The following is a 9,702-nucleotide window of genomic DNA, read 5'->3' on the forward strand; positions in this document are numbered from 1 at the left end:
ATTCCGTCCAAATCCTTATTATTAAAACCCATCCGACTTATCTCAAATTTATACTTGATTAGATTTTACAAAAAATAAAATAAAAAATTAACCTATATAACCTGATAAAAAACATAAATTGAATTATAACCAGTTAACTTGAATAAAATTAAATTTAAAATTTTTACTATCTTTTTTGTCAAGATTGCGTGGTTTAGATTTTTTTTTTATTAAGTTGTAAAATTCATGACACAGATAATAAAATAAACATTAAAATCTTTTGCTAGATTCCTAACGGCTTGCTTTGCTTCCAGTTGCAGTCATGAATATTAAAAAAGCCCCGGCAAACAAACAGAACAACCAAAGTACTGAGAGATTCTGTTGATTAAGAGTGTTTTTGAGATTTTTTTAAATTTTTTCCTGGCTAATAGATTTATATATATATATATATATATATTATTTTAATATATTGATAAAAAAATAATTTTTAAATAATTTTTTTAATAAAATCAGCTACTACTATTATAAATCCTACCTAAATTTTAAAAAGAATAAGCTAATATCTCATATCAGTAATTTAAATAAATAAAAATGCTCTTAATGAAATTGACAGATTATCCATTTTAAGCACTCCTTACGATCTAGTATAAGACTAGCACCTCATTATCCTAGAACAACCTATCCCTTCCCAAAGTTTCCACCACCACCTTTCCTCTTTCCTCATTCCTTCCTTCTGTTTTTTGGGTTTTCAGGATTTGTTCAGGTGAAAAGAGCCCAGAAAAAAAGGAAGAAAAATGAAGTTTTTCAGCTTCTGGGCTGTGGCTGTTGCTGTTTGTCTTTTTGGGGTATGGGTGGTGGATGGGTTCCTGGAGATGAATGAAGAAGAGATATTTTACACTGAAGCTAATGCTTCTTATTACATTGAATCTAAAGCTTATAATCCCAATAATGCTTTGTTGGTTGGCCTTACTCTTATCAAATCAGCTGCTGCTAAAGGAGCAGGTAATTTTTTACTTGTAAAGATTCCTTCTTTTCCTTTTGAGAATGCCATTAAGATTCTTTTCTTCTTCTTCTTCTTATCATTTCCTGCAAAACCAAGAGAAAGTGTTAAATGCTGCTCTTCATTTTCCCACGTCTTATTACTGATATTGCTTTGACTGAACTCTCTGTAGATTGTCAGATTCCATTTTTATTGATTTCTTGCTTTTGGTTCCTGTGTTCTTCAATTATTTGGATTTCTTTCTTTCTTCCTTACACACACACACACACACACACACACACACAACAGAGGCATCTATTATGTTTTCTTTGTTATTCTCAGTTTCTGTGGGCAGAAGGAGACATTTTTGTTCCATCCTCTGTTGTTTTATTCCATTTTTTAATTTACTTTCACAACAATAGCAACTGATTGGTATTGTTGATAATCACTTAATTTTTTCAAACTTTTAATTGATTCATTCAATTTTTTTATCAGCTTACTTGTCTGCCTCAATTACTGTATATCTGTTTGTTTTTTAAAACTTTTAATTATCATGTTTTGTCTCATATCCTGTCCTAATTAGCATTTGTCAATCTTGCAGTCTGTTTGGATGGAACATTGCCTGGATACCATTGGCATCGTGGGTATGGTTCAGGAGCAAATAGTTGGCTTATTCAATTGGAGGTTTGTGATTCTTTTTTTGTTTGAAATTATGTAACATCGTAGTCTCTAGCTTTTGCCTGATTTTTCTTGCATAAGCTAAAAGTCATAATTTGTGGTCTATATTATCAACTGTCTGGTTACTTTTTTTTGGCTCTGAGCTAATTCTCATCATATGTGTCAATGGCTAATTATGTCTCTTGTTACTGGACGTTGGACATTTTGAACAACTATGGATTTACAAGATGACAGCAAGGTTAATGGATATTGCCTGGAAAAGTAGAATAAAATAGTTACCTACATGAAAGAGATAAATGATTTTTGCTGCAATTGGTACTTGGATTAAGCATATCTATCTGAAGCTCTTGATATAGGATTGTGGGACACAAATATATAGAATTTTACGAGGTTTGGGTTTACAACGATTGGCATAAACTTTCTGTGCGTGTGCTGCCTTAGGCTACTTGGTCAGCTGGTTATGCAAGTTTCACTGCCCAGTTGACATTGTTCTGGATTGAGAACTTGACTTTGTTGAACATCTTGTGTAGGGAGGAGGATGGTGTAATTCTGTTAGAGCTTGTGTTTACCGAAAAACAACTCGGCGAGGCTCATCTAACTACATGGAAAAGCAGTTGGCATTCACTGGAATACTGAGCAATAAAGCTGTAGAAAATCCTGGTTTAGTCTTAAATCCTAAATGCTTTCAAATACCCCTCTTTATTTGTCTCCTTTGACCTTAGATATCTTGAATACTATTGACAAGGGGTTTTGCAGATTTTTTCAACTGGAACAGAGTAAAACTTAGATACTGTGATGGTGCCTCTTTTACGGGGGACAGCGAACACAAGGTTGGAATCTTGCCATTCACTATTGTAATTTGGATCCTAATTATTATTTGAATTTAACACCTCTTCCATCTTTATGATTTGATTGAAAACTTTTGAACTAGCATCATGAAATTTATGACTAGTTATATGCGAGCTCACATGTTAAAACCAAATGATTTTGTTTTAGGCTGCACAACTTCAATTTAGAGGACAACGTATATGGTTAGCTGCAATGGAAGATTTAATGTCTAAGGGGATGCGCTATGCCAATCAGGTTTTATATCTTGTCAGCTTTCAATTTCCTTACCTCTATCTTTTCTTCTTGATTCTTTGTGCAATAATTTTGCTACTTGCACTTCAGGCTCTTCTTTCTGGCTGCTCTGCTGGGGGTCTAGCTTCCATTTTACACTGTGACGAGTTTAGGAACTTCTTTCCGAGAAAAACTAGAGTGAAATGCCTAAGTGATGCTGGTTTATTCCTTGATGCGTAATTGCTTGATATCTTGATCCTCTCATGTTTCCCTCCCTTTCTAAGAATTGATGTCTCTTGGCTTAGAACCTCACTTATCCATTCTCCTCTTGTTTTGGAAATTGCAGAGTTGATGTTTCTGGTGGGCGAACGTTAAGAAACTTATATGGTGGTGTTGTGGGCTTGCAGGTGGTATATTGATGTCAAAATTTAGTAATGTAGCCAAATTAGTAGTTTGAAGGTTCTGAGTGATGCTTTTACTGCATGCTAATTGTGCTGTTTTTCATACTTCTCACAGGGGGTGCAGAATAACCTTCCACGCATATGCATCAACCACCTTGATCCAACTTCGGTAATTATCTCTTTTACCACTCTCTTTTCTGCGGTATCCATCTAATTTGAACGTATAGCATTAATCTGGAACTCGTCTATCTTGCTGTGATTTCCTTGTTATTTCAGTGCTTCTTCCCTCAAAACGTAATTGGCAATGTTAAAACCCCACTGTTCATTCTCAACGCAGCTTATGATTCATGGCAGGTAACAATCCTTTCCTGTAAATGTAAGAATGCGTGAATCTTTTATTGTTGGTGGACTCGTCCCTGACTAGCAAACTAAACAAGTTTTAACTTATTAAGGGGAAGGTTTTGTAATAAGATCCCTGAAACTCTTATTTACCATGTGAATTCAGATCCAGTCCAGCTTAGCCCCACCAACTGCAGATCCTGCTGGCTATTGGAGTAATTGCAGAAAGGACCACTCAAAATGTTCTGCATCCCAAATCCAGTTTTTGCAAGGTATTTTTATTTTTTTTAATACAGGCTGCAAAATATAACAGATTCAGTATGCTTATTTGGCCATTTTCATGTTTTTCTTTGGTACAGGATTCAGAAATCAAATGTTGAATGCGATAAAAGGCTTTTCAAGGTCTAGACAGAATGGCTTGTTTATAAATTCATGTTTTGCTCATTGCCAATCAGAGAGGCAAGATACATGGTTTGCCGATAATTCCCCCGTACTTGGGAACAAGGTATGTCTAATCAAACCTCATAATTACTCATTAGGGTTGCTTTAATTTTCAAAAGAGAAATCAAACTGTGGTTCTGTAGCTCTTTTCTTGGGGTTTCTGGTTGCATTTCAAATTTCATTATCTCCAGTCCAGTTAAATTCATTTCTCACATCATCAAGGTTTTGAAATATCTAACTTATCTGGTTGACAATGAGCAGCCAATTGCACTTGCTGTTGGAGATTGGTATTTCGACCGGTCGGGCGAGAAGGCTATTGACTGTCCCTACCCCTGTGACAGCAGTTGCCACAATCTGGTTTTCAGATGAGCCAAACTTTTTATCAATTTGCTCATCTTTACATATAGTCTTCTTACTAGATTCAACTTTATATATCCTCATTGTTACTGTGATAGAACTATGCAATTCAATGAAATTTGGTAGAAGACAATAAGAAGGAAGGTTGCTGAGAAATGCAAATTTATCTGGAAGCCCTTTGTATTGCTGGAGCACATCTTGTGCATCCAAATTACTAGATATTCAATTTAAATTGTAATCTATTAATTTCTATTATCAATCAGTAAGTCCATATTTTGGTGCTGATGCTTTTGACAATGCGTTTGAAAAGGGACGGCCACCATCTCCCTTTCCTCTTTCGACTAAAATAAAATTCAGCTACTCCATCTTCATATATGCAATTATTTATTTATATGTTTTCTATTCTATTTTTTTTCTGGGAATAGTTCAATATTTAATAGTTTGCCTCGTTGGAATGCATAGAACTCGTGTATTTATGATAAGAAATTTACAATTAAAACATAGTTAAAAATTAGAAATCGAAGAGAAATCTCATTCAATCTACTCTATAAAGGCAACAAACAAAATGCTTCTGAAACTGAAAGGAAAAAGGTGGGTTCTGAAAGGTGTTTGATATTTTATTTCTTACCTTTTGGTTGCTGAAACTTCAATGCATCTTGGCTATTTATAGTCTTTTGGAAGAACTTGATAAGATGTCTAATCGCTGTAAAATAATTAATAAAGAATCATATCAGAACTCCTTGAGTCAGAGAATGAGATGCTAATACTCCTACCTTCTATTTCTGACTTTCAATCGGACTCTGCTGTAACTTTGAAAATCTTTGATTCTCATCAGGAAGTAACGAGTGACAATTACTTTATAAAAAGTTAAATACAAGGAAAGTAGAGAATTTTTAGCTTTGATAGACATTTTTATGGGATATTTTCTCGTTAATGTTTGTCTATCTCTCTCCCTTTTCTTTCTTTTTTTACGTTGATTAACTAATAATATTTACACCGGAAATAATATAAAATTTATAGTATAGGCCAAGCCTAGTACTTTTGATCATTTTTAATTACTTTTTAAAACTTCATCATTTTAAAATTTTCATCCATCATTATTGAGTTCTTTGGAAATTGGTTTTTTTTTTTTTTTATTTGATTCTTTTTTGTGAATTTGATTTTGCCTTTTAATTCAATATTTTTTATACCCTAATTGTTTTAATTTCTAATTTTGATTTTTAATCTTTTTTATTAAATTTTAATTTGTTTTCAATTTTACCCTTAGATTCATAATCTTAATTTTCTATTTTTTAAAAATTCAGTTCTCATTCTCTTGATTTTAATTTTTTGTTTTTGATTCATCTGTTAATTTGATTTTTTTTTTATTTTATCCTTCAATTTAAAATTTTAGTTTATCTTCTCATTTTTTCTTTCAAATGAGATTCTTATTCTCTTAATTTCTATTTTTTTATTTTTTATTTTTTTATTTCATCATTCAACATTTTATTTATTAGAATTTGGTCTCCTTATTTTTTTCTCATTGTTTCTAGGCCCCATCCAAGAGTCAATTCAGGACAATTATCAGGTTACAGGTTGAGTGAGTTGATTCAAATTAACCCAAGCTAACCAAAATCCTTTTGTGTTATAAAAAAATCAAAATGATACCATTTTTTAGAAAGAAGAATAGTAAATGGGTTTTGACTCTATTTTGGTTGGTTTTTCCCTGAGTTAATCGAGACATCGATCAACCCCAGTTCTCCCTGATTTCTTTTGAAACTTGTACCGGTCTAAATCAAGGGTCACTTGAGACATGGGTTAATTTGTTGGGTTGAGCCAAGTTTTTCAATAGTTGCCTTTTAAATACAGTGCTTCCAGTTTAATCCCTACCCGAGATCATGAGTTTGAAAAGTTAGCATGGGTTGACGTTATTTTCTTTTCCAATTACATCCTTCAAAGTTGTTCGTTTTAAAAAATGAACTTTGTTATTTTCTTCAGTTTTTTTTTTTTAATCAAGTTATTGCTATCTCATGATCTAGGTGAGAAGTTTATATAAGTGACCCAGATTTTTTTAGAAGTCGTTTTTTTTTTAATATTTTTTTTGGTTTTGTCCTTCAAAATCCAAGTTTTTTTTAAAATTAAACTTTTTTTTTAATGCTTTTTCTTCTATTGGATTATCTTGTATTCATGATACTACTTGCGGCTTTTTTCATGGGTTTTTGATATGATTCATCATTAAATCGATGACCCACATTTTGTTGTGGGCCGGGTCAATATTTTGTTGTGGGCCGGCTCAAATTGACCCGGCGCACCACAAAATGCGGGCCATCAATATAGCGATGAACCATGTCAAAAACCCATTAAAAAAGAGCAATCCTATATTCCTAATCAATTTGTAGTGTAAAGCATAAAAGGGGAACAGCCGTGGAGAAGGAAAGCAGGGTATTGCACACGGCTTGTCTACAATTGCCCACCTAATGCTACAGCTTATTTCCGATTTGAGTTTCTTGTAAAGAGAGTGTGTACTATTATTCAATATAACTGAAAAGGAAATATTTTGGTCAGATTAATGTTTTGACAGGGTTAGTGCTTAAAGAATAGTCGAGGAGATAGAGAGAGAAATTGAGCTGAGTTTAATCTTAGCATTCTTTGAATATACTGGATCAGGTATGCTGATGCTTCATGGCCACTGCGGGGGGTGACTCTGAGACATACCCTTTTTCTTAGAGGCTGTTGGGCTTTAATTTCTACAGCTAGCTTCCAGGTTCTTGAGAAATGCAGCCCTCATATCATTGGAATACATTTTCAGCCCCTGGTAATACCACGCCTGTTGTTTTTAATTTCTTTAATTTCAAGCAACCAAATTGATGCCATTTGCTTCTGCTTTTGTATTCTAGCTGAGAAAAAAGTTCTTTTTTTTTAATTGTTTCTATTAATCATGCTGATATCATGTTCCCCATAGACAATTTCAGTAATAATTCCTGTGTATCAGGTCCATATCAGATTCTCAACTCAAACATAGCAGATTTGAGGATCAGCAGGCATGATTGTGATAGGATCCCTAATCATTAATCTTTTGACCTTGAAGGTGATGAATAATGTGGGGATTAAATCAACAGATTACTTGGTAATACCAGAACAACATGAATAGAAGTTGAAGGACCAACAACATAAATATTATGGAACCAAGGACCTCAAAAAAACACCAGCAGAATGGAGCAAACTAGCCCCTAATTGATACTTGCTAGGCTTAATAGGATCGTTAAATCCTAGACTAACAGCTTCCACTGTGGGCTATCATCCATGTTCATATCATTCTCTCGTAAGATTTGATTTCAGGCCTCTATGTTCGTTTCATTGCAAAGGCTGCAACATTCATCTACACCACATCTTCTACTTGTTTCTCTGTCGTAATCAATGTGATTTTCCCTGTTTCGTGCAAGTATATCTTTCATGTGTAAGAAAAATCCCATATGATATTAATTTGATAAGATAAAACTAGTTTATGTAGAATCATCATTGTCATAATCATCAACATCGTCACAGCATCATCATTTGTGTTCATTTTCGCCTACAAGTCATTAAAAAATCGATTCTTCTTCTTATTATATATATAGATTATATTTCAATAAAAAGCAAGATTCCACAACATTATAATTTTCTATTGCTGGACGTTATAAACAAATTAAACAAGTTGGTGAAACCTTTCTGCTTGCCATTCTCTCCGTCTGGCATTGCATCACAAGACTTTTTTGTGTGTTCTTTCTGCACCCATGATTGTAGGGCCCTAACAAAAGAACCAATAATTTGGTTCACATGCGTTTGAGGTGAAAATATATTCATACAATATATAAGTGGCGATTTCTTGCAATGAAGGAAGAGATTTAGAACATAGTTTATTGAAGGAAACTATTTGTTTAGGATGTCTGCACATGGACAGACATTAACCTTCTTGTCGCATGCATGAGAGAAATGAATGGTAACCCACTATTCCTTCATTTTTATATCAGGCAGAGACCAGAAGCTTAATCTATATGGGACAAGTTTATAATCAATTTTAATGTCTTTTTCTAATGGTACGAGACGTTCTAGTGGAAAGATAAATATATTTTTTAGTTATTTTTTTTTTTATTCAATTTAAGAATTTGATGCTGCCGAACCTGTCAAGAAAAAAGGAAGCACAAAGAAAGATAGTTTTTTCTTAAAAAGAGTCTCAACAACGAGAGTCTTCATTGATATTTCTTTCTAATATAGTTCATCTCTTCAAGTCGGTTTATAATACTTTAAATAGGCCAATAATTAGCCTTTATAAGAAAAAAAAAATCATAAATTCTAAATCAAATATGAAAAATAATATAAAATTCAATATTAAACCAGAAATCTAAAAATAAAAAGGAAAATAATATAAAATTAGCTGAAACAACATCTTTCTAAACCTAATTTAAAGTCCTTCTCGACCTCAATTTGTTACAGTGAGCCGACCCTTTGCAGAACTGAATTTATAAAATCTTTCAACTGAATTTGAGTTTGATTCAACAATCAAATTATAAATTATAATTTTTTTCATTAGACTAATTGTTTCATACAATTAAATATCTTCTTGAACTTATTTCAGTCTCATTAATCCATAGATAAGTTTACAAGACTTCCTACATGATCCATTGGTAGCAGATCCACAATCGATTATTCATAACCATCAAATTCTTTAAACTCGTCTACATTAGAATCCCAGTGTTAATAAGATTTTATGTTAATTCTATAATTATTTATTATGTTTTTTTTTGTTAGAAAGGTCAATTGATGCGATAAAATCTTTTTTTTGTTTAGTTTTGTTGTATTAGTCTATAAATGAGTTACCTAAACTTTTTATGTGATCTAACTAGATCCATAACTAACTATTCAAAACCATCAAATCCTTTATATCCACCGAGTACATGAAATCCTACATTAATAAGATTTTCTTACTAGGATTTTTTTTCATTAGATCTAGTACAAACTAGTCCATGGGCTCACGGTGGAGAAATTTTTTAATATATATATATATATATATATATATATATATATAAAAGAGCACGAAGAATTTTTTAACTATTTTATTTAATCTGACTTAATAAGTAAATTTTAAAATCTTGCAATCTAACCATTTGCTTAATTCAAGTTTCAAACTAAATCGTATAGGAGTTAGCTTATTGATTGATTTTACGGATTCAAATGCAATCTTGATTATTAGTGAAAATATACCTTAACTTTTGATAAAATTTCAAGATGATAACTTTTTTAACAAAAATTATTGAGATAATGATATATTGGATCGATTTTAGTTTCCCAATGAACAATGTCATGGACTCTATTGAGTTTACTAATTTGTTTTTTTTATAAAATATTTTTTAATTATATAATAAAAATATATGGTAAAAAAATTGAGTATCAACCTAAAAATAAAAACTTATTTGTGATAGTGATAACTTTATAAAAAGTAAAAAGTAAAAA

The 9,702-nt window shown here is 32.1% G+C and overlaps 1 protein-coding gene across 1 annotated transcript; it reads left to right on the top strand.

The window, feature by feature from the left end:
* Positions 1-629: 629 nt before the first annotated feature.
* LOC118035007 (pectin acetylesterase 12) lies at positions 630-4,524 on the top strand. Its single transcript, XM_035040491.2, has 12 exons — positions 630-981; positions 1,560-1,642; positions 2,167-2,296; positions 2,393-2,466; positions 2,633-2,719; positions 2,807-2,931; positions 3,042-3,102; positions 3,212-3,265; positions 3,373-3,450; positions 3,602-3,707; positions 3,795-3,940; positions 4,138-4,524. Exons 1-12 carry the CDS (start codon positions 774-776, stop codon positions 4,243-4,245), a joined length of 1,260 nt encoding a protein of 419 aa, XP_034896382.1. The 5' UTR covers positions 630-773; the 3' UTR covers positions 4,246-4,524.
* The last annotated feature ends 5,178 nt before the right edge of the window (positions 4,525-9,702 follow it).

This window comes from Populus alba, chromosome 5 (assembly GCF_005239225.2).
Source record: "Populus alba chromosome 5, ASM523922v2, whole genome shotgun sequence".
Lineage (NCBI taxonomy): Eukaryota > Viridiplantae > Streptophyta > Magnoliopsida > Malpighiales > Salicaceae > Populus > Populus alba.